The 26,667-nt window shown below is 42.4% G+C and overlaps 1 protein-coding gene across 1 annotated transcript in view; it reads right to left on the bottom strand.

Annotated features, from left to right (window-relative positions):
* The window catches only part of LOC124796121, a 387,418-nt gene that overhangs the window by 104,482 nt on the left and 256,269 nt on the right, over positions 1-26,667 (bottom strand). The window contains exon 3 of the mRNA XM_047260211.1: positions 4,437-4,533. Coding sequence (XP_047116167.1) covers positions 4,437-4,533 — 97 coding nt within the window. The remainder of the gene's footprint in view (positions 1-4,436; positions 4,534-26,667) is intronic.

Here is a 26,667-nt window from a genome sequence, read left to right as displayed (position 1 = left end):
AACGACCAACCATCGGTCGTCCCCACTCAAGTCAGGCACCGAAAAGATCCCAGTATAAATCGTCAACTGACAATTTATTGCCATGAGGTCACTTCGAAGGACACACACACACACACACACACACACAAGCGAATGTTGCACCACTCGAAATCACGGTCAATTCAACCAAAACTCGCTGAATCCGGTCATTTCGCGACCACATCCTTCCGTCAGACAGTGCATGTGTATCGCCAGCGGTCGGGCGATTACTGGCTGTCCGGATCTCACGGCTGCTCCGTCCCTACTCCCCTCACTTGACACACGACGAGCTGGAAATACTAAAGGCCGCTGCAAAGATGGTACCACAGTACGCGCTATCGATAAGCGCTGCTGCTGCCACTCACGAGCAAGCAAACATAGTGGCAGAGCCAGATCGCTGGTCGATCATCAGCGATCGGCTTGTTATCTTGCGTCTTCGGCTGGGGCGCGCGGGACGGCGAGAGGCAGTCGGTTTGGGGCAGCGGGTGAGACTGGCGCAGTTGTGGCTCGGGCATAAGCACATGTGTGATGTCTGTTACGCTGGGACTGTTTGGTAATCGTGAAACTCCTGCGGCGGTTACTGGTTGCCTGGAAGGCATTTCATATAAACTGTGACAAGCCTCGCAGTGAGAGGGGAGTCCGGAGTTGGTGTTGGCCTAGATGTTTGTACAAATTGAGGTGCCTGTGTGAGAAGCACGGCGTGGGCCTGTTGGCTGCTTCGTCCGCGAGCGGATGTTCGGCTGGAATGTCTACAGATTGTGGTGAGCATAGTGTGAACAAGTTCTCGTAGGATGTGCTCCCAGGATGCGCTCTTAGCCTGTGTTATTTATGGGTGCCGACCACTTGTCTGTTACAGCTTCCGGGTGTCCTGTAAGATTTCACAGCAAAACTGCGTTTTTGTGGCATTCTGTGTTTCTGGATCAGCCTCCGCCTAGAAAGGTGTAAGATTTGTGTCTCAACTGAAAGAGGGGGGGGGGGTTCGATTGGACATCTTTTGGAATTCCTTAATGCTCTAATTTAAACATATAAAGAAAATGTTCTTTCAGAATAAGTGCCTGTTTCTTTGGGACACTGCAGTTCAAACAGGAGTGGCGTAATGTTAATGAGTGTTTGTTATTCGTCAAATGAAGCGTATTTAATGTCTTGCTGTTTTCTGGGGCACGCAGCTGTGTTATTGAACACATTTTGAAGTGTTCTGTCGAGTGAATGACTGCTCCCACTTCAGTGTATTCTTTTGAGTAGTATTGTAAGGTTTTTTTGGATATTTGTCAATGGGTGTATTGATTCAATTTTGTTTTTCTCTTTCTTTTGAATTACGGTGAATTGTTTAGTTTATCTGTTTATTGGTTTAACTCGCGCTTCACGCACTAAATCAGCTGATATTGAAATTGTTTTTTTATTCCTGTTTAATGTCAGACAGATTAAAATGTAACTTCATTTATGTTATTAGAAATAAATGTGTTGGATTCACCATAATGAATTATGTGCAATCGAAGTAAGGGACCCAGTCCTTCATTACTGCTTAACAGTGGCGTTTGGTTCGGGTTGTGAGCCCCGTGCTCGGACCAGTGGCGCCAGTGAACACACTAAGAAAACGAGATGCCACTATCGCTATTACAAGATGCCAAGCTATGAATGGCATCAACGCGAGCCGCACACGGCTCCAACAGGAACCGGTGTCCGAGTAAACCGCACCAACGACGCTGCAGGGGATCGAAGTTATAAGCACGGACGCTTGCCGCTGCGCCACTCTATCTGCAGGAAACGTGACTTTGTACCTTGACAGACAGTGAGCAGAATGTCTCGCAATGTTGTTTGTTGTTTAATGACTGCAACTGATTGCCACGACCACCGGAGAAGGAGATGGAGCTATGTTCTGTCTCCTATGAACACATTGCTCTGATGCCTCGATGGATAACGCTGTCAGACACATGTTCCCATCTGCAGTTTATTTTTCTCCTGTAACCCTCTATAATCTCCAGTGTTTTTTGAAGAAAAAAACAAAAAAAAAACCGTGGATGGCAGCCTGTGTTCAAAATGGTTATCCACAAAAGTAACAGAGCATCAGATTCATAGAAGACATTGTCTTTCTACACAGCAGTTAGCTCCATCTTCTTCACAGGCAATAGCAGCAGTCAGTTGCGATCACAGGATAATAAACCACATTGCGAGACGTTCCGCCTACTATCCGTTTGCGTACAAAGTCACATTTGCTGCCAAGGGGTGACCTAACGGCAGGCGCTGCCAGTTATAACATCGATGCTCTGTAGCGTCATTGCAAGACCTTTCGTGGACAGAAGTTCCTGTTACTATCTTGAATTTGTTGCTCACAACACCATTTAGATCTACTCGAAGTTGGTGGGTACTGTTTTGTAACACCCTGTATGTTATTAAACGACTAACCCCAGTGTAGTCACATGTTCCAAGAGCCAGGCTGCCTATCTAATGGGGTCCTGAGGCAACAAAAATGCACCATATAATTAGAGATCAAATTTAAAAATTTAAAGTGCTGTCGTAATCTACTCATTGAGAGGTAAAATCTTATGTTAAATGCTGAACACTGTAAAACAAGCGTTACAGTTAGAAACTGTGGAAGTGCCTTAAGGCAGTGTGGCTCATGAAGTGCAGATGACCCAGACTGTAAGCCTCCAGTGTTTGAGAATAAGAACGCTTACCGATTTGCTTCAAGCTTTATGAGTAATTTCAAACACTTACGAATCATGTTCTCACCGGCAACCACCACAAACTGATGAAAGGGAAAAAGATTTTCGTTTGCTACATTTTTGATGTTCATGCAGAGATCTTCGACATCAGGTATAACGTTATAATATATTTCTTATTTACTATGAACTCTATTTCCAACACATTTTGCAGACAGTATCAACATATAACACTGGGTTTACCTCAACCCATTGTTTGACATATAGTTCATGAAGCCACTGGCCATGATTTTTCAATAATTTCATTAATATTTTTATATAATTGTAGATTTTCAAAAGAATAAGTAGTGTACCAAGAACTTCTAGGAGTAAGAAGGTGCAGTTACGTCGAATTTTGTTCTCCATAAGCCTATAAATAGGTAAGACAATAGTGCTTCTCATTTTGTCATTTTCTCTCAGCTCATCTTGTCTCACGTTATCTGTGTTGTGTTAGTGTGAGCGCTTATGACTTCTAATTGTGAAAATATATAGTGAGAAACTATTCAATACTTTAATTTCAGAAGTACCTTCCACAATATCTAAAAGTAATTATCTATGTCAAAGGGAAAAGTTTTATTATTAAAAAGAACTGATAATTAATTCTTTTATGTGAATTCAGGGAACTTAGATAGCGACTTTCAGAGGATAGGAATTAATTCGAAGTTGAACTTTAATTATTTTCGATCGCTACATTGCGCAGTGTAGCGCAGCAATCGTTCCTTTTTCATCAAATCAAACGAAAGTTATCATAGGCATAGGATCTTTGAGTGTCAGCATTAATGAACATTGACTTTAGAATAACTCGCGAAACTAATCTTTGATGTTAATTTAACTTATTCGCAAGAGTGTATTGATCATCGCCTTTATTTACTGATTAATCCATCAAAGTTAAAGAGAGAAAGATACTACGAAATAATCAGTTCCACTACGAACCCTGTTTTACGACGAATTTTGCAGTCAGTAAATTGTGGCGTCTTCTCGCAAAGAAAATTAACGATGACTGTGCCCTGAGATCAGAAAGAAACTAATATTAACGACGACGAACCGCTACCAAATAGTCAAAAAGTATCAAGATTATGAGAGCCGACACATTCAGGATATATGACGTCATTAAAATTGAGATGTGTGAAAAATGAGAGTGATTAAAACAGAGTGCAAAATACCCAGAGTAGACTTCCCCAGTTTTAATTTTGATTTTTTCATTTGTCAGTGCGTGAATATTCCGAAACTAATACAACCAACGTAATTATGTTTCTATGCCTCAAAGGACAACGCTTTTACGTGCTCAACGTCAAATACGTAGCAGATTAACACAATTTTAGAATAAAAAAAGCTTTTTTACACATGGGTTATACAATTGTGAATTTGACTCGGGGGGGGGGGGGGGGGGGGCGAATTCCTGATCTTTCTACTAATAAATTTGACACATCGAGCGCGATTTATTTTTGTGTAATTATGTCTGTTTAAGGCAATGCTTACAGACTAAAAATGGTTCAAATGGCTCTGAGCATTATGGGACTTAACATCTGAGGTCATCAGTCCCCTAGAACTTAGAACTACTTAAACCTAACTAACCTAAGGACATCACACGCATCCATGCCCGAGGCAGGATTCGAACCTGCGACCGTAGCGGTCGCGAGGTTCCAGACTGTAGAGCCTAGAACCTCTCGGCCACTCCGGCCGGCGTACTTGCAGACTACAATACAGACATTTTCTTACCTTTAGATAAACTACGAACACCGCCGTCTGAAACTGGAGGCTGTTTCGTCGCAACATAGCTCTTCAGTTCCAGCAGCTCTCCCTCTAAAGCAAATTCCTGCAAAACAGTGAAGAAAACAAAGACATTAATTTCGTAATACTCAGAAGTTCCGAATTATTATATGAACATCTTCTTTTATAGTAACACTCTCTCAGGATGTCACAATTAAACAATCTGTATGATTTTAATTTGCATATAAACGTCTTTACCACAAAGGAAAAACATGTGAGTGGGAACTTAAGAGTTTAAACATATACCTGCACTGTAAGCGAAAAGTGTGCTGGTGGGGTCACGTTCTGAGTAAAGGTCTGGGCGTGAGTGCAGTGTGACGGACCTGCGGCGCCCATCTACCAGAACGTCGTGCTGGTACGGTGCTGGACCACTGAGCAACAACGTTTTTCGTAATCATTTGCATATTAAAACGCGTAGTACGCAGTACGGCAGCTTGTTGCATGCAGCCTTCGTGGTGTTGCACGTTTAATGAGCAGTATTGTAATAGTGCAGACTCGTATCGGCAAGTCTGTATGTTCCCGTTCCATGACGTGCGTCTAAACGCACGCCCTCCAGCTTATAGGGTCCAGTAATAGCGTTTCAAAAGAGCGGTGAGAGAGGCAATCATTCGTTTCTGGGCCCTGCCTGCAACCAATGTACTGAACTGACATTTTTCTCCGTCCTAAGGACGCTGCAAATGGAAAAGAAATGAAACGACCTGCTCTGAGACGTCACACACGGTCCACTCGCATTAACGTGACCTCCACCGACGTTTGACGTCGAAGCGTAATAACCACTCACAGATAGCAGGTAGCAGTTCCAGCAGTCGAGGGTATATAAATCGTGTCGGGGAGACGCGGAAAACAGTGCAGCAGTTATAGTGCTGAAACAGAGCGATTTATCTCAGATACAAACGGGCATGTTCGTTAGCTGTATCAAGTCAGGAACAATCACAAGAATTTTTTGTACAATCCTAAGGTAAGTACTCATTATGAAAATGTAACTGATTATATTAACACAGATTTAATTACCTTACAATAAATGGGTGATACAATGTAGAAAGAAAAATGAAAACTATACCCAGGGCTTGAGGAGATTACTATAGAGTTCATTAGAGATGGCGGTTAATTGCTTAAGTTTCGTGTCTTACAACTGTTCAAAGCCTGTCGGATACACACTAAACTTCCAGAATACTAGTTTACAAAAAAAAGTTTTATTCATTTTTAAAAACGGGCATTGCAGCAAAATTTCGAACGACAGTGGTATCAGTATGTTAAACACTACCTACAAAATAGATATTAAATAACTGAGTAATTATTGCAGAAGTATTACTTCTAGAAGAGCAGAGCAGATTCGTAAGAGGAAGGTCGTGTAGCGTTGAAACATTTGGTGTGCTATGGAACAGAACTTAAGTTACTAATCTAACTATCTTTCATAGTTTACGAAAAAGCAGTTGATAGTATGGACAGAGAGAGTCTGCGAGAAAATGTGGAAAAATGTTGGTACCTAAATCATTTAAGAAACTGCATCAAGAGTCTGTATAATGGACTTAATGTTACGCTTTACTTCCCCAATTGCAAAGGGGAACAAATATTTATAAAAGGTGTGAGACAAAGGTGTTTTTAATATCCACATTAATGATACTATCCGCAAGTGAAAAGAAAAAGTACCAGAAGGAATCCTTGTAAGCAAGAATAATTATATTAACATACAGGTACAAGCTGAAGACACTGTATCAATGGGAAATTCGTAAGAGGAGCTACAAAAATCAACCATCTCTTATATTTGATTGGAAAGGATTTTAATTTTACGATAGAGGTAAATCAGAATAATACTATGGCATTCCATAGGAAATAGTACGACAGTAAAATGTAAATGAAAATCAGATTTTGGAACACGTTCAGCACTTCAGTTACCAATGGAGCCGTATAACATTAAACAAGACATAAAGAAACACGAAAACGAAATTCTATAGGCTGTACCTATTCTACTGAATGGTAGTGAAACCTGTATTATGAAGAGAAAAAATTCTAGCCATGTTCAAGCAACTGAAATAAGATATTTATGAGCAGTTAAAGGCTCCATTGTGTTAAACATTAGACAAGAGCGGAATATTTTCGCGGTAAATGACAAAACAGAAGAATATGCATAAAGCTGGAAGGAACGTCTGAAACGAGTGGAAGATATAAGAATTCCTAAAATGGATACAACACTGACCCGAAGAAAAGAGGGAGATACGACAGCCAGTTAAAAATTGGAACTGACGCCAGAACAGGCCGAGAGGTCAAACGTGTTGGAATCATCAGTCTTCTGAATGGCGCGATGCGCCCCACCACTAATTCCTCTCTTGTGCTAAACTTTCCAACTCAGGGTGGCATCTGCACTTTAGTTCCTCAATTACATCCGAGATATATTGCTATCTCTGTTTTTCACTACAGTTTTCTATCCTTTACAGCTGCCTCTAGTTCCACAGAAGATGTTACATTATATCTTAAGACCTTTCCTATCATCTCGTATCTTCTCCTTGGACTAATTTTATCACACTATTTGCATCACCACAATTACTAGCCTAGTATTGTTTGAACTGAAGATAATCCATGATTTCCTAACAGATGTCCTATCATCCTATACCCTCTCCTTGGTCTCATTTTACCATCTTATTTGTCCATCATAATTACTAGCCTAGTGTTGCATGAAATGAAGCTATGTTTTCGTGATCTCTGCATTAGAATCAAGTTAATGTGCTGCAAATGTAGCAGGGGCTTGGGCAATTATCGTGTATAGAGCTCCTATATAACAAGCTCAATCGTCCGCCATGTTTTCCCCATCTCTGTGGATTCAGCAATGTTTACTTTGTGTGTGGTTAACCTATTTACGCAACTTTTTACGGTATTTCTTATAAAACATTTGATACTGCATGTATGAAATGAACCAAAGAGTAATTAATATTTATAGAGATATTTATAAAGCCCTTTTCACATAACAGAAAAATTGAAATGTAATATTACATGGCTGTAGAAATGTAGGCTCGGAACGTGAATGGTAGTTTCTAAATATTAAATGTAATGGCTTTATGTAGTAACAACCTGTGGCTATTTATTAGTTTTGCCTGTATGTAGCCACTTGTAAAAGAAGTGTTTATTTCTTACCCAAATGAGGCATTTTACGCAATGCCGCATTTTTGTTGTACAGAGGTGGAGCAAAGTCTAGTTTCATGTTAGAGTGAAACGAATTTTTATTAATAGTTTCATCTGTCATTTAAACAATTCGTTTCATGTACTTCATCACAGGTTTGTTGCTTCTGGAGATGTGGTAAAAACTTTATTCTATGAATTTTATGTTACTTGTGCAGGTTCCCTCACAATGACCTATCCTCTATAAAAATATCTCAATTATCACACGTCCTGCCGTACCTGTGTAAGAAATGGGGTTAGGTGTTATTCGTTCGTGTCTGTATGTTTACGATAAGATGTATAAATGCATCAAAAATATTCCTCTCCACTTTGTGAGCTGCGAAAATATCTCATGGATCGAAAAATTTAGAGACTAACTGCTTCAGTACAGTTTTCGACTGACAAGAAACGCAATTGTATACAGCTAGTTTCATGTTTGTACCTATTTTTATTGACGTATATTTACAATACACAACTGAGCATCAGGTGGTTCCCAGTTGTCTCTCCAGCAGTCTAAGGCCCCTCTAATCTTCATGCAGGATCACTAGGAAATCTGAACATGCAAAGACCATTTTTGCAATAGTTAGTACGTTTCACAGCTGAGCGGCCACCCATATTTACGGCGAATTCTTCAACACATTTAATCAGAGATCTCCACTCTTATCGTGACCTGTATGTAAACAAGTATGAATATCTTATACTTTGGGGAAAATATGACGGACAGTTCAGTTCGGGTTATAGGAGTCTTAATTTGTGTCTCACGTATTTCGACTGACGGCAAACTTAAGGGGTGTAGAATGAATTGTCTTCCTCAGGCGCTAGACCAGGCACGATGCACCATTCCTGAATGGGGCTCGAATTCTCTGATAGCTATAGTTTTAACGTGCTCAACAAAGGTGCGTGGGTGGAGCCAAGGGCATTTCCGAACATGGGGTTCCAGAAGGACTCTGCCGTCTTATTCAAGCACATTTCACTGATGCACCTCTATGTGATCACGCCACAGAATAGCGCAAAACAAGAGAGCTAAAAAAGCACAAACACCATTTGCTGTTCCCAATCACTCACAAATTTTGTCGAATAGTTTTGATGGCCCTCGTGGCCCCACCATGTGTACCAGAGTAAACATTGCGGTCGCACTACACGCCAGAGGGGTCAGATGATGTTCAGTAGCATTGCAGTCCAACGATGTCCGCTGAGTAGAGCAGATTTTTCGGGAGCTTATCAGCAGTGTCAAACGTTGTCAAGAACATCGACCTGTTGCTCACTGCACTGTGATCTGTCGTTTTCGACTATGAAGTGTGTGGAAGGGATATTTTCATTCACAACGCTTATGCCACTCACTGAGGCCTTTGCGTATCGATTCTGGAAGGCGGTGTGTCTCAAATGTTTTCCTCGGCCTCACACAGGAAAAACGCGTGATTTCAAAGATAGATGTCGCGGTTCTGACCTCCGCCGCAGAGGCGTCAAAAGAAGGGGTGAAATGTGGGTAAGTGGAGGTGAAGACGACCTTCCCATAGTGTGGCATGTCCGTGATGGCGTCAGGCAGAAGCGTGGTGAAATTTGGAGCCACTATGGCGTCATTAACCCAGCTCACGGAATGGATGGTGTCTTGAAGGGAGGGTATAAGATGAACATCAACAAAAGCAAAACGAGGATAATGGAATGTAGTCGAATTAAGTCGGGTGATGTTGAGCGTATTAGATTAGGAAATGAGACACTTAAAGTAGTAAAGGAGTTTTGCTATTTGGGGAGCAAAATAACTGATGATGGTCGAAGCAGAGACGATATAAAATGTAGACTGGCAATGGCAAGGAAAGCGTTTCTGGAGAAGAGAAATTTGTTAACATCGAGTATAGATTTAAGTGTCAGGAAGTCATTTCTGAAAGTATTTGTATGGAGTGTAGCCATGTATGGAAGTGAAACATGGACAGTAAATAGTTTGGACAAGAAGAGAATAGAAGCTTTCGAAATGTGGTGCTACAGAAGAGTGCTGAAGATTAGATGGGTAGATCACATAATTAATGAGGAAGTATTGAATAGGATTGGGGAGAAGAGAAGTTTGTGGCACAACTTGACCAGAAGAAGGGATCGGTTGGTAGGACATGTTCTGAGGCATCAAGGGATCACCAATTTAGTATTGGAGGGCAGCGTGGAGGGTAAAAATCGTAGGGGGAGACCAAGAGATGAATACACTAAGCAGATTCAGAAGGATGTAGGTTGCAGTAGGTACTGGGAGATGAAGAAGCTTGCACAGGATAGAGTAGCATGGAGAGCTCCATCAAACCAGTCTCAGGACTGAAGACCACAACAACAACAACAACCCAACTCACTCTAATTTGACCTTGTTGTTGGGAAGTGTTGACTGACACCTTGCTGTCTGAAGCGTCACAGAGCCCGAGGGTGAAGATGCAGGACGCCACGCTTTTGAACCACTGCAGAGAGAGAATGTAGGCTCCTTTTAGCCAAATACTAGACTATGTAGGGGTTTAGATAAAGTGGTAATTGTTTTTGCGCAGTGTATAATTAATTTTGTCTTTCGAGTAGTTAATGTAAAAGAATTTGGCTTCCAAGCTACGTCGCAGTTAACGCACTGGAAACGAAACACTTGCACCAGTGTCTTAGCCAACAAGCAAATTTTTGATCACACCAATTTCTGCCAACCGAATAGCTAGTGCCTCAGTTCTAGTTGTTGGAATCTTTGAATGATATGCGAAATCTTTGTGATTCTGATGCAGCGTAGTAAGTTCATTATTTAAAGGTAAAAGTTGCAAAAATGTAGCTTTTGTGTTAGTGGTCCATAGGTGTGATTGGAAAGGGAGAAGGCTGCTGAACATGGTCGCACGCAGTAGTCTTCACGCGAAAACGCATACACACTTCCGATGGAAGAATACTTGCACGTGTAGAGTGTATAATTAGACAGTCGTCAAACTCCTGTTACTTTTCTTGCTGGATTTCTTATTTCAGTAATTAGAATCGATGAGGCCAACGTCAATTAGTTATTGATTGGACTTCACTGTTTCCCCAGCATATTATAAGACAAGTCGTTTAAAATTACAAATCCTCTTGTCGGTCTACAATATATTCAATTTTTATAACAAATTATCTCATGAATAACAATTCCGTACTGCGCAACAGTGGCTAGCTACTGAAAAAGGATTCACCTGTATCACATTAATACCGCATGCTGTTAAGTTGTCTACGACTACATGTGACACTGCGAGAGAGGAATCCTCGTGAATGAATATACTGCCATCAATTTAGCTCCTGCTCGTTACTGAAACTGCACGTAGTTGCATCATATCACTGTTACTTTAAATGAATTATTTTTCCCCTGTGAAGTGATTTAACTATAGCGTTATTGTTCGCGTCATTAAATGTTGTTAACCACAGAAAGAGTCACGACGGATTTATTTCAGTTATCTTCTGATGTGATTATCGCAAGAGCACTGCCCGATTACGCTGGAATTAAATCGACTGCGACATTCACGTAGGTGTTTTAGTCGTAGGTCAGGCCTCACATGCTACAAAATTTTGCGTTTCTCTGCACTGTTATTTTACATGAAATGGATGTGTTTGTGTAAACAGGATGGTCAGCGGCAAGTGAAATATTTCACGACGCTTTTTATGACAGGCTTAGCATCAGGTAAGAGCAACTATATACAATAATCTTACTGTATTTAGCAATAGAGTTTTGGTAATTCATGTAATAGGGTTTGAGACCACAGAAAGTGAATGTAACACGATCCTCTTGTTTTTCTAGGCGGTGCGGAGTGGCCGCGCAGCTAGAGGCGCACTTCCCCTTCTCCCCCCCCCGCCCCCCCACCTCCGATCGGAGGTTCGAGTCCTCCCCCGGGCGTCTGTATGTGTGTGTTGTTCGTAGCATAACTTAGTTTAAGTAGTGTGTAAGTCTGGGGACCGACGACCTCAGCAGTTTGGTCCATTAAGAATTCACACATATTTGAACATTTCCTTTTCTAAGAAACCTAAAAGGTAAAAACCGCAACTCGAAAGACTAAATCCGAGCAAGAGTGATTCCAAAATGCTGGTGTGTATTTCATCTACCAGTTATCAAAGTCATTCTCCATTTGTCTTCAACCGATGTTTAATATTAAGGAATTTAAAGAAACATAAGCATCTAACAGACAGTTATGGGCAACATATTCGACAAATCATAAAAGAAACATTGTTTGCCTAAACAGCTAAACATTTTCTGGAAACAATATACGATGAAGAACCAAAGAAACTGGCACATCTACCTAGAATCGTGTAGGGCCCACGCGAGCACGTAGAAGGGCGGCAGTACGATTTGGCAGGGACTCGACTAATGTGTGAAGTAGTGCTGGAGGGAACTGACACCATGAATCCTGCAGGGCTGTCCATAAATCCCTTAGAGTACGAGGGGCTAGAGATCTCTTCTGAACAGCACGTTGCAAGGCATCCCAGATATTCTCAATAATGTTCATGTCTTGGGACTTTGGTGGCCAGTGGAAGTGCTTAAACTCAGAAGAGTATTCCTGGAGCCATTCTGCAGCAATTCTGGATATGTGTAGTGTCGCATTGTCGTTCTGGAATTGCACAAAGCCGTCGGAATGCACAATGGTCAGCAATGGATGCAGGTGATCAGACAGGATACTTACTTGCGTGTCACCTGTCAGAATTGTATCTAGACGTATCAGGGGTCTCCTATCACTCCAACTGCACACTCCCCACACCGTTACAGAGCCTCCACCAGCTTCAACAGTCCGCTGCTGACATGCAGGGTCCATGGGTTCCCAAGGTTGTCTCCATAGCCGTATACGTCCATCATCTCGATACAATTTTAAACGAGACTCGTCCGACCAGGCAACACGTTTCCAGTCATCAACAGTCCAATGTCGGCGTTGGCGGGCCCAGGCGAGGCGCAAGCTTTGTGTCGTGCAGTCATCAAGGGTACACGAGTGGGCCTTCGGCTCCGAAAGCCCATATTTCGTTGAAAGGTTCGCATACTGACACCCAGCATTGAAATCTGTAGCAATTTGCGGAACGGTTGCACTTCTGTCACGTTGAGCGATTCTCCTCAGTCGTGTTGGTCCCGTTCTTGCAGGATCATTTTCCGGCCGTAGCGATGTCGGAGATTTGATGTTTTTTCCGGATTCCTGATATTCACGGTACACTCTTGAAATGGTCAAACAGGAAAATCCCACTTCATAGCTACCTGGGAGATGCTGTGTCCCATCGCTCTTGCGCCGAGTACAGCACCAAGTTCAAACTCACTTAAATCTTGATAACCTTCCATTGTAGCAGCAGTAACCGACCTAACAACTGCGCCAGATGCTTGTTGTCTTACATAGGCGTTGCCGACCGCAACGCCGTATTCTGCGTATTTAGATATCTGTATTTGTATACGCATGCCTATACCAGTTTCTTTAGGGCTTCAGTGTATGTTGACACAGGGTGTGCTGAGTAATATTATAAAAAATTGAAGTTGCTGTTTCGTCACACGTTCTTCGTTTATTTATTATCGAACTGATAATGTGGAGTTTGAATGAAGTCATGTAACAGAGAACAGTGCCACAACGCTGCAACGCTACAACGTATGACAACACAGTATCTTCTATTGTGGCCTGTCTGGAGTGGGAAGGAGCGCCTGGCCCCCGGCACGATTCCGCCTGGCGGACTTGTGTCGAGGTTCGGTGAGCCGGCGAGTCTGTGGATGGTTTTTAGGCGGTTTTCCATCTGCCTCGGCGAATGTTGGCTGCCTCCCTTTATTCCGCCTCAGCTACACTACGTCGGCGATTGCTGCGCAAACAAGTTCTCCACATACGCGTACACCACCATTACTCTACCACGCAAACATAGGGATTACACTCGTCTGGTGTGAGACGTTCTCTAGGGGGTCCACCGGGGGCCGAACCGCACAATAACCCAGAGAGAGTGGTTCGGTGTGGGGCGGCGGAGGGGTGAAGTGGACTGCGGTAGTCGTCGTGGTATTGTGGACCACTGCGGCTGCGGCAGGGACGGAGCCTCTCCGTCGTTTCTAGGTCCCAGTTTAACAAACAATACAACTTCTATTGTGGAAAATATTATAGTGATATATCAGTGTTGTTTTTTTTGTTTTTTCATCTGTGTTAATAAGGTTACTTTGGTAAATAAAAAAAATGGCTCTGAGCACTATGGGACTCAACTGCTGTGGTCATAAGTCCCCTAGAACTTAGAACTACTTAAACCTAACTAACCTAAGGACAGCACACAACACCCAGCCATCACGAGGCAGAGAAAATCCCTGACCCTGCCGGGACTTTGGTAATTAGCCTTTCTTGATTTTTCACTGAGCAGTTAATAAAAAGGAACGAAATCTTGCATGTAAAAGATAAACCCATTCTGTTTCAAAAGGAGTGGATTCAGTTTATATATCTGAAGTGATATTTATCATGTCTGTCTGTCTTCTTATGTCACTTGCCTCCACATCTTCCTTCCTTCTGGTCTTGTTGCGTTAAAATGTACGTATCGCTGTAAATGTATTTGTGCTAATAATTATCTGTTTCATACCAGTACTTACTCTTGTTTTATTATTTCTTAACATTAATCTCTCTGTTATGTTGCTAACAGAGCACCAAGTGGAAAAGTGGGTAAGTGGTGTTGTACAATCCGCAATAGCGGGCTTGCGTTACGCAGCCGCCAGCGTTACACAGTTTACACAGCCGCCATTATGGTCATCTCACCGAGATCGGCACGAATTGTAGTAATTGTTTAGACCTGCACTTCATTTAATTAAATATAATTCCGATTCCACAGTGCGAATTAAAGTACCGCACTTGAAACGTTTGAAATTCACACCGTTGCGTAAGTACGAAGCTACGCCGGTTATTTCGAGAGAATAATATTTTGTGTCCTAATATCTGTAAATCCATAGACCTTTCGTCAATTTAACTCGCCCACTTCCTAATGAGGTGGCTCAAAATATGCCTACAAGTATAACCTGTGTCAACAAAAATTGCTTCAAGCAAAGTTTTACCTTTTCGCCAAATAATACCCCATTTTTTGATAGTTATGAAGAAACTAATCGTAAATGTCTGTTACACGGTACTGTTTCTTCGGCGCCTTACGCTTATATACTGGGTACAATTACTGAACCATATATTTTTAAAAAAACGTAAATTAGTCACAAACTGCGGCGTGCGCATACTTTATTCAACATGTAAACGCCACTACTGACATTCAGATTAAGGTTACGATATGCTCGATGTGCCTGCCATCATTATCGATGATGCGGCGCAGACGCTTAGCAAAATTCTGCATGACCCGCTGAATTGTCGGAACATCGATGCTGTCGGTGACCTCCTGAATGGCTGTTTTCAGCTCAGCAATGGTTTTGGGGTTATTGCTGTACACCTTGTCTTTAATGTTACTTTACAGAAAAGAGTCGCGTGTGTTCAGATCCGGAGAATATGGCAGCCAATCGAGGCCTATGCCAGGGGCCTCTGGGTAGCCCAGAGCCAGAATACGGTCCCCAAAGTGCTCATCCAGGACACCAAACACTCTCCTGCTTCGGTGGGGTAAAGATCCGTCTTTCATGAACCACATATTGTCGAAATCAGAGTCACTTTGGATAATGTGTATGAAATCATTTTCCAAAACCTTCACGTACCGTTCGATAGTCACCGTGCCCTCAAGGGATATCGCACCAATTATTCCGCGAATGGACGTTGCACACCGCACACTCACCTGTTGAGGAAGAAGAGACTTCTAGATTGCAAAATGCGGATTCTCGGTCCCACCAAATACGCCAATTTTGCTTATTGACAAACCCATCCAAATGAAATTGGGCTTCATCGCTAAACCAAACCATATTCACATCGAAGTCCTGTTCGTCAATTATGTGAACAACAGTGCTGGCGAAACACAACCGCTGTTCCATGCCCCTGGGGCTTAATGGCTGATGGGTTTGAATTTTGCATAGGAAGAGACGCAGGTTTTCAACAACATTGTGTCACAATGTCTCCCTGTTGACTCCTAGTTGTTCTGTAGCTCGTCTGATCGATTTCTTGGAGCTCGCTTCCAACGCCGCGTGCGTCTCCTCGATGTTTTCAGCCGTTTTCATCCATTTTGGCTTACAGTCATTGCTAACGCTGTCATCTGCTCTCTCAAACTCACGAATCAAGTTCTTCATTGTTAGCGCACTTGGACCGGTTGCTTCAGCTTAAACTCGGTCGCAAACTTCGTTTGAGCCGCAGTTGGGCTGTTATTGCTCGCATGGTAGACCTTCACAAGCGCTATACGGTCAGGAACGCTGTACCGTGACATTATCACGTGCAACTGACTGGCAACAAGGTGCGTGCGCACGCGCATACTGATTCCCGTCATGCCTCTCGGCAAACCGTAGAGTTTGAACGTCCTAACACAAACCGTTCAGAAGTTACTGCGATTATATTTCATATACAATATGTACAACCTTTCTCCGCCGTTTGCCGTTAAGTGGCGAAAACGGTAAGTAGCGGTCGAAAGAGATCGCAGACTTCAAGCAGCTAGCTTGGACCTCGGCCAACATTCATTCAAACATTAGTCGATTTGTGTCTGCATCATAAAGTTGTTCATGACTCAAAATGCCACTTTACGAGATTTGCGGGAGATGTTACTGTTTTGTTTCAATATGAAGAATTCAGCTGCTGAGTCTCATCGATTGCTCTCAAGTACGTATGGTAAGGACGCTATTAGTGAAAGAACGTGTCGTGAGTGGTTTCAACAGTTCTGAGGTCTGAGGTCGACAGTTCCATAGAACTTAGAACTACTTAAACCTAACTAACCTAAGGACATCACACACCTCCATGCCCGAGGCAGGATTCGAACCTGCGACACTAGCGGTCGCGCGGTTGCAGACTGAAGCGCTTAGATCCGCTCGGTCTCTGCGGCCGGCACTTCTCAAGGCCATGGGCATGATTCAAAAAGAAGGAACTTGGGTCTCGTGTGAGCTGGAACCATGACAAGTTGAACGGCGCGTTTTTGTGATTGTAAACAGTTGCTTCAGAGGCAAAAACGGAAGGGATTTCTGCATTGCATTGTGACCATGGGTTCATTACGATATCCCTGAAAGCAAAAATCATGGAGATACCCGGACATGCTTCCACTTCGACGGCCAAACCGAATATTCACGGCTCCGAGCTCACGCTCTATATTTGGTGGGACCAGCTAGGCATCCTGTACTATGAGGTGTTAAAACCAAGTGAAACAATCATAGGTGCTCTTTATCGAACGCAATTAGTGCGTCTGAGCAGAGCATTAAAAGACAAACGGCCGCAATACAGCAAGAGCACGATGAATTGATTTTGCAGCACGACAACGCTCGACCTCACGCTGAAAAAGAGGTCAAAACGTACTTGGAAACTTGAAAATGGAGAGTCCTATCCCACCCGCCGTATTCTACAGACATTGCTCCCTCTGACCATCACCTGTTTAGATCAATGGCGCATGACGTGGCTGACCAACGTTTCCGATCTCATGAAGAGGTCACAAATTGGATCGATTCGTGGATCGCTTCAAAAGACGAACAATTTTTTTGACACGGGGTTCGTACACTGCTCGAAACATGGGAGAAAGTAGCGGACAGCGATGGAAAATACTTTGAATGATTCATGTGTAACCAGTTTGTTTCATTAAAGCCTCAAATGTTGGGGAAAAACGGCGGAAGTAAAGTTGTACACGTTGTAGTTCAATAATTGTCAGCCCGCAGCTTCTCGATACGTTAACTTCAAAAAACTACCTTTATGTGTGATTGAACACATCTCCGTATTTTAAAATCGTTTTTATTCACTTACAACCTTTAGTGCAGGCGTACTTCACTTATTAAATGAAAAAGAAAAAATTTTGTCGTTCTCCGTTGCCTCTGACACCCTGTCGACAGCAAAATATTTAATGGATGATAAAGTACAATGACGTAAGACATGTGAATGAATGAGGCGTCGAGATGTTAAAGAAAGATTTTTCTATCTTCACAACTGAAGAGACAAACTATTTCGAAACTTTACTTGCGCTAGTGCGTTTTTATTCATGGATTCAGATCCATTTTAGTCCAAACAGTATCTGAATCTTACGGGGCAATATCATTAGTTTCCGTATAAACAGGGATAGTATTACAGATTTTCAGTACACTATCCATCATTCGCAGCATTAAGCTGTCACGTTGTGGTGCACTCGCTTAGCACGAAATGTGCAAATCAGGACGTCAGGAAGCGGGCACCGTATCGACCAAAGGAAACCTTGACTCTCAGCCGCGGTGCAGAGCAGTTTGCATGTGCACCAACTGCTGCAAAAGGCTAAATGCATATCGGTGGCACGCGATACACTCGGCCCTGTCACGCTCTCCGTGTGACAACTAAACTCTCGTTTCGTGGCACCTAGAGAACGCTGTTCCAGCTTTATAAATAGTTCCGCACGAGAAACGTGCGCAATGCATCGTACCGTAACCAAGCACGCTTCCGTCTGAAATTAACGCCCGCCGTCCCACAAGCGGATTACAAATGGCTCTCAGTGGAAAATCTTTATGCTTACCGGTAAGCTTTGCCTACAAGACATGAGGGCGAGGTGAAAGGTTCTTAGGTTGGCAATGGAAGCCTGTTGTAAGCTGCGATCGCTATCTAAATTCGGTGTGTAACCGCTGCTGCCTGAACACGCTGGCCAAAGTTCCTCGTACTCCGTATACTGCCTGACTACAGAACGGTCTTTTTTCTATGGTTTCCAGCTCACTTAGGATTAATTTTCAATGACAAGGTCGACCATTTGGTAAAGGCGGTCAGTGTTTCTCGCCCTGTGGTGAACGTCAGTCCACCATCCCCTGATAGGTCAATAGTGTGCTGCGATCCGACCAGTAATTAGAAACATCCCCTGGTTTCAAAGATTTCAGGCGAGCAGGAAGCTGAAAAGTAGTTTTATAGGAATACGCACTAATCGTGATTAAACTCCTTCCCAGTTACACCGCAAGAACATCAAGAATAATTATTTCTGAGACTTACGAAAAGGATATGTCAATCATTTGCGTTTTTCCTGCAGTTTCTTGGAAGTACAGCTAAACGGCTAACTGCGAAAACCTGTGAAACAGAAGGTGCCCCTTTCAACAAGTGCTCCTGTTTTATTGTCCCCCCCCTCCCCCCCTCCCCCCTCCCCCACCGATACTCAAATGTACAAAACCCGTTTTGGTTTCCTGCAAGACTGTGACACACGTATATGAGATTTGGTGTTATACCAGGTTTATTGGGGTTCGCCGATCACATTGTAATTCTGTCAGAGACAGCAGAGGACCTGGAAGAGCAGCTGAACGAAATGGACAGTGTCTTGAAAGGAGGATATAAGATGATTATCAACAAAAGCAAAACGAGGATAATGGAATGTAGTCGAATTAAATCGGGTGATTCTGAGGGAATTAGATTACGAAATGAGACACTTAAAGCAGTAAAGGAGTTTTGCTATTTCGGGAGCAAAATAACTGATGATGGTCGAAGTAGAGAGGGTATAAAATGTAGACTGGATACGGCAAGGAAAGCGTTTCTGAAGAAGAGAAATTTGTTAACATCGAATATAGATTTAGGTGTCAGGAAGTCGTTTCTGAAAGTATTTGCATGGAGTGTAGCCAAGTATGGAAGTGAAATGTGGACGATAAATAGTTTAGGCCAGAAGAGAATAGAAGCTTTCGAAACGTGGTGCCACAGAAGAATACTGAAGATTAGATGGGTAGATCACATAACTAATGAGGAGGTATTGAATAGGATTGGGGAGAAGAGAAATTTGTGGCACAACTTGACTAGGAGAAGGCATCGCTTGGTAGCAGCACATTTTCTGAGGCACCAAGGGATCACCGATTTAGTATCGGAGGGCAGCGTGGAGGGTAAAAATCGTAGAGGGAGACCAAGAGATGATAAACTAAGCAGATTCAGAAGGATGTAGGCTGCAGTAGGTACTGCGAGATGAAGAAGCTTGCACAGGATAGAGGAACATGGAGAGCTGCATCAAACTAGTCTCTGGACTGAAGACCACAACAGCAACCAGTTTATTGGCTGTAAGTGCAAATATCTCTATTGCTGAGTATTGATGATATACTCAACAACATTACGTGGTTTATTTTATAATGTCATTTGCATAGAAATAATTACAGCCATTACAAGTAGTACGTTTTTAGGTTGGTTGGTAGCTCCAAGTACATGTGGCAAGAGGAAGCCATTAATGCTAACTATTCCCTAAGTCTGTTATTGAAGTGTCAACATGTGGACGCAAAACGGTGAGTCTATAATAACAGGCGTAGTCCACTTAGTGGTGCAGCTAAGACCATGCAGAATACATCACGTCGTAAAGTTTGTAATGTATTTGTGGGAAGACTGTTCGACACAAAGATAAAACAACCAACACAATGCTTGTATATATTAAGGTACCAATTGAGATGGAACAAGACGAGTACCCTGGCTCATCTGCGATGTTTCTCTGCCTCCCAAGATTATCTAAATTTTCAGATTCATAAACTAACTCAATTCCATTTAATTTCATTGCTCATTATATACTGCTTGCTGAAATAGTTGCAGTGATCTAATCAGTTAACTCAGAAACTTCGTTCAGTATGAAATATTATTAACTGAAAACGTTAATACAGTATGACTCTCATATTTAGTGAGGAGTAGGAATCAAACGTTTGGTATATTATCGCGTTGTCTTGTGGATTCCAGTCATCAGGCATTTGTGAATTGGACTGATCCACTGGCCAATCAGCTGGAAGGAAAAGTGTAAATACATATAAAAATAGATGTAAGTAAAATATACAATATTTAAGTAAACCACAAATTTAGCGGTAGCCCGGGTGTTTATGTAAACCACAAATTTAGAAGTAGCCTGGGCTTCTAAAGTGGCCAGGAGTGTTGATTGCACATTTTCCCTAGCATGCTTTACATCCTGTGGTCAGGCAGGCCAGTGTGTTGCCTTCGAAATTCCACTGACATACCCGGAATACTGCTGAGCTGGCATGGGGATGGACACCACACCGCCGTTGAAGAGAGCGGCGTTACCATATTCCGGACGCTGACGCAGTGCAGCCAGGGCCTCCTTACGTGACCGAAGGCGAGCCCTGGTCTAATGAAGCTGGGCAAATCAGGCGTAAATACTCGCCACCTGGACCTAGCAGTATGGTACCTGCCGTCGACTGATTCCTGACTGACCGCGAACTGTTACACATCAGCTGTCGGTCCGATGTGGGCCATCCAGTCTCTCCCGCTTCCAGTTGCGGCTGGTCTACTGGCGGCATCTAGAACTGTTGCTACTGGGGACTGAACTGGCGCCATCCAGCTGACACCCTCTGCAGGCTACTATCAACTGACTTCTGTGTGCCAGCAAGGGATCCTTGGTTCGCAGCACGCACCTGGGTGCATTCCACAACTTACCCACTGCGAGCTGAGGGCTGGCTATCGTGCTCACGCTCTGAATGGAATGACTGACGTAGCCATGCGTTCACCGAGGCGGCAGCCACCTTCCTACCCTGCGTCCTCTTCCTGACCGCCATCTATCGCTACCCCACGTTTCCTTGAGGGTGAGCCACACCACCCAGGCTCAAAATATGTATTAGCTAGTTAGGTGGTTTCATGTTTTTCACGATAAATTATAATGATGTGGAAGGGATCATTTTACATTCACATTGCAAATTTATTTGTAAATGTGGTTACATGCTCAATATTTATGACGTTTCCTTCTTTCATATACATATTCCTTCTTTTATATACATATATATACTCTACTGGCCATTAAAATTGCTACACCACGAAGATGAAGTGCTACAAACCCGAAATTTAACCGACAGGAAGAAGATGCTGTGATATGCAAATGATTAGCTTTTCAGGGCATTCACACAAGCTTGGCGCCGGTGTCGACACCTACAACGTGCTTACATGAGGAAAGTTTCCAACCGATTTCTCATACACAAACAGCAGTTGACCGGCGTTGCCTGCTGAAACGTTGTTGTGATGCGTACCATCACGCGTCCGACTTTGATAAAGCTCAGATTGTAGCCTATCGCGATTGCGATTTACCGTATCGCGACATTGCTGCTCGTGTTGCTGGAGATTCAATGACTGTTAGTAGATTATGGAATCGGTGGGTTCAGGAGGGTAATACGGAACGCCGTGCTGGATCATAACGGCCTCGTATCACTAGCAGTCGAGATGACAGGCATCTTATCCGCATGGCTGTAACAGATCGTGCAGCCACGTCTCGATCCTTGAATCAACAGATGGGGACGTTTGCAAGACAACAACCATCTAGCTGAACTGTTCGACGACGCGTGCAGCAGCATGAACTATCAGCTCGGAGACCATGGCTGCGGTTACCCTTGACGCTGAATCACAGACAGCAGCGCCTGCGATGGTGTACTCAGTGACGAACCTGGGTGCACGAATGGTAAATCGTCATTTTTTCAGATGAATCCAGGTTCTGTTTACAGCATCATGATGGTCTTATCCGTGTTTGTCGACATCGCGGTGAACGTACATTGGAAGCGTATATTTGTCATCGCCATACTGGCGTATCACCCAGCGTGATGGTACGGGGTGCCATTGGTCACACGTCTCGGTCACCTTTTGTTCACAATGACGGCACTTTCAACAGTGGACGTTACATTTCAGATGTGTTACGACCCGTGGCTCTACCCTTCATTCGATCCCTACGAAACCCTACATTTCGGCAGGATAATACACGACCGCATGTTGCAGGTCCTGTACGGGCCTTTCTGGATACAGAAAATGTTCGACTGCTGCCCTGGCCAGCACATTCTCCAAATCTCTCACCAATTGAAAACGTCTGGTCAATGGTGGCCGAGCAACTAGCTCGTCACAAGACGCCAGTCACTACTCTTGATGAACTGTGGTATTGTGTTGAAGCTGCATGGGCAGCCATACCTGTACACGCCATTCAAACCTCTGTTTGACTCAATGCCCAGGCATATCAAGGCCGTTATTACGGCCAGAGGTGGTTGTTCTGGGTACCGATTTCTCGGGATCTGTGCACTCAAATTGCGTGAAAATGTAATCACATGGCAGTTCTAGTACAATATATTTGTCCAATGAATATCCGTTTATCATCTGCATTTCTTTTTGGTGTAGCAATTTTAATGGCCAGTAGTGTAGTTAGTAAGTCCCACCCAACACCTGTTACACATTTCAGTAATAGAAATTCTTCTTTGGCACAGAAGGAGCTATCAAGGAGAATCGTTCTCACTTTGCTTTCAAATTTTAGTTTGCTTTCTATCAGACATTTTATATCACTGGGTAAGCCATCAGAAATTTCAGATGCATTCTTGTACACGCCTTTTTGGGTTAAAGACAACCTTAATGTGGAGAAGCGAATGTCTTTTCTCCATTTGGTATTGAATTGTGTACGTCATCGTTCCTTTTGTACTGTAGCGCATTATTTACAACAAACTTCATGAGGAAATAAATTTACTATGACACAGTAGTCAGAATGCCCAACTCCTCAAACAGATGTCTACAAGACAATCTTGGGTGAGCACAACATACTATTCTTACAACACCTTTTTGACCAATGAAGACTTCCTTTCTTAAAGGTGAGTGACCCCAGAATATTATTCCCTATGCGTTGCTGAATGAAAATATGTAGAATATGTCAACTTACTAATTTGTCTCTCTGCAAGATTTACAGTGATTCTAAGTGCAATCGTGGCTGAATTAAGTTGCTTTAGAAGTGCCCGAATGTTCTTTTCAAAAATTAAATTCCCTTGAATATGGATGCCTAAGAATTTTGAAGTTTCCATCCCATTTATTATTTTACCACCATGTATTACACTCATCAATTGTGTGCTACTCCTAGATGTGCAGAAGTCAATAAAATTAATCTTTTTAAATTTGAGGGTGAAACTGTTCGTAGAAAACCAGTCAATCACACATTTAAGAACACTATTTACCATTTCTTCTGTTTCTGTGTGTATGGTTGATTGATTACTAGTGTAATATGCAGAAAGAAGTAGCTCTGCTTGTTGTATATTACATACACTTACATTTACGAGGAACAATATTGGACATAAGAGTGAGCCTTGACGAGGCCCACAAGTGATTTTTCCAAGGTCAGAATTACATCCACGGGCTATACTGATTGAATTACTACGTAAAACTTTCCGCAGTCTTTCTTAGATATGGCATTAACACAGTAATATCTGGATAAAACATGGCGTTGATACTGCTGCGTTTCAGACTCCAGAACCACCGAGTCACTTGTTCTTCACACCAACGATCCAGCTCACTATCCTGAGATGTGTTCCGTCTTCTTACAGTGTCAATAACTATCGGGCAATCACGGCTACATAATAACTGTCCTTGGAAATGATAGGTCTAGAGTTGGGAATTGGTAAAGTGCTAGGTATAATTTTAACCAGGATATTCGTACACGACTTTTTTCACTTATTCTTCTACTAAATGAGCAACAAAAACTCTTTTTTGAACATATTTACACATTACATGATATAATTGTTTATTGAATTCAATAGTAGAAGTAAATATCAGTAATTTTAACAGCTACGACCTCCATTTAGCTACATTAATTAACAACCAGTATTTCCAAATTTCAGTGAGATTCTTAAACAATATACCCTTTAAGTAGCTGTATGGTTAGTCACTCTTAAAAAAATGAAGTACGCTTCTGGATCATTGGTGTTGGCATAACCAGTCGACTGGCGCCTTAAAACAAGAAATGGAGACGGTAGCAAACAGTGGATTACTATAGTAGACAGAAAGCAACAGAATTAAAAACAGCATTTAGACGGTTACAACATCAATTTAAACACAAATCATATCTGACCTCTTTAACCACGGAAGATGCTCAAACATACTTGACTAAAGCTTCGGAAGATTGAAAATCACAGCAGAATATAAACAACATAGGCGCCTAAATATGGTTAAAAGCTGTAAAAAATACTCTGCCTTGGGACTCCCGAAATCATTATAGTTCGAAAACAACTGACAATAATTATATTAAATTGGATTCCACAGCTGAATTAATAATGAAACGCAAGACATTATTCAGTCTTTATCCCACATGTCAACACGTGTTATCACTTAGAATAAATGACACTGGTGCACACAAACAGAAAATGTGCACCTTGGCTAACAGTAATAGTTCAAGTTCAATACCACTCTCCGGTGAGACCCGAAAGAACAATGTTTCCCATAAAGTTGTCACCGAAGAACTTTTCCTGTGTGGCCATGCTGGAATAACGATTTCAAAACCGTCGATGTCGTGTGCCAATTTTAATGCACTTGGGCTCGATTCCATCTTAAAGCGCTTCTTGAAGTTAACAGCCCGGGCAGGCCTACAGGAAATGCACCATAAACATCGACTCCAAGTAGAAACCTACGCTCGGGCATAACAGGGAGCGATATGACACAGTAGCACACGTAACCCATGAGCGGAGGTAATGTCCGCAGTTCCTCCACCACACGACACGTCGGCGAACCCGACACTCAGCTTAAGTTAGCATGCGCCTGATAGCCCCTCCGAGCAAGGAAGATATGTAATGCGAATCTAGCAAACATTAAGTCGCTCAAACACTTATTATCGATCCAGCACCCTCGGATGGGTCTGTAAATAAATACTTTTCTTAATTCCTCTAACTGAATTCAGTTTAGGTACAAAATTTTGATTTATCGACTACTTTAGATCATCTGTAACGAACTATCGAAGTATGGGGTGAACATCCACACTGTTCATGTCCGTGTCCCCTTAATTTCAGTATAAGAATGATATTTTCATTACATTAAAGTGTATGATGCGGCTGTTCTATGCAACCATACAAATAGTTCCGATTAAGGAGCAGGTTTTGAACTGTAGAATGCTGGATAGGGAAGAGTCGAAAGTAAGTATCAATTTTATCCACTCATTTGTACCTCACTCCCAGAAGGCGTTACTGGGGACACTTCCCCACCAATTCGTAGCGTGAGTTGAACTGCTCAAACGATGAGGGCTGAAAAAAGGTTTGTACATCACATTTGTAGCTTCACGTCTTCGCTTTTCCAGTCTAGCTACCGAAAACTCCTCTTGCTGAATTTCTTCAGATAATCATTTAGTGTAACGCACTACAGAAAATATTTGTAAAGATTAGATTTACTTTCATTGCAATTGATCCGTAGTTAGGAGGTCCACTGGATGTAGGCACACGCACACACAAACACACACACACACACACACACACACACACACACACACACACACACACAAAATCAGTTGGTTCTACCGAGAAGTTCATCAATGGAGTAGAAGGAGTTGACCACCAATAAATCCTTTAGGCTTATCTTAAACTGAATTTCATTGGTTGTTAAGCTTTTTATTACTGCTGGTAAGTTATTGAAAATGTGTGTTCCTGAATAGTACACACCATTTTGTACAAGATTAAGTGACTTTCAGTTGCTGTGAAAACTACTCTTATTTCTAGTACTGATTCCATGAATTGAGCTGTTGGCTTGAAAAAGTGATATATTTTTAATGACAAATGTCATTAAGGAATATATATATTGGGAAGCAGTAGTCAGTATCCCTAGTTCCCTAAACAGGCCTCTGCAGGATGTTCTTCATTTCACACCACAGATAACTCTCATTGCACGTTTTTATGCCAGGCAAACTTTAGCTTGGTTTGATGAATTACCCCAAAAAAATAATGCCATGTGATATTATGGAGTGAGAGTAAGCATAATGTGCCAGATTTTTCATCTTTATATCCCCTACATCCGACAGAATTCACATTGCAGATAGAGATTTCTTTAGACGCTTCAGCAGTTCTGTGGTGTGCTCCTCCGTGTTGAATTTATTATCAAACTGTAATTCCAATAATTTAACACTGTCAACTTCTTCTATCAGCTTGTCTTCATATGTTAGGCATATACTCGTGTGACACCCCTTACAAGTTCTAAACTGCATGTTTTGTGTTTTTTCAAAGTTTAGTGATGAACAATTGGCTAGGAACCAGTGATTAATGTCCACAAATATTTTATTAACCGATCCTTCTAAGACTATACTTGATTCG

Source organism: Schistocerca piceifrons, chromosome 4 (genome assembly GCF_021461385.2).
Source record: "Schistocerca piceifrons isolate TAMUIC-IGC-003096 chromosome 4, iqSchPice1.1, whole genome shotgun sequence".
In the NCBI taxonomy this organism is placed as follows: Eukaryota; Metazoa; Arthropoda; class Insecta; order Orthoptera; family Acrididae; genus Schistocerca; species Schistocerca piceifrons.
This window is presented reverse-complemented; position numbering and strand designations above follow the sequence as displayed.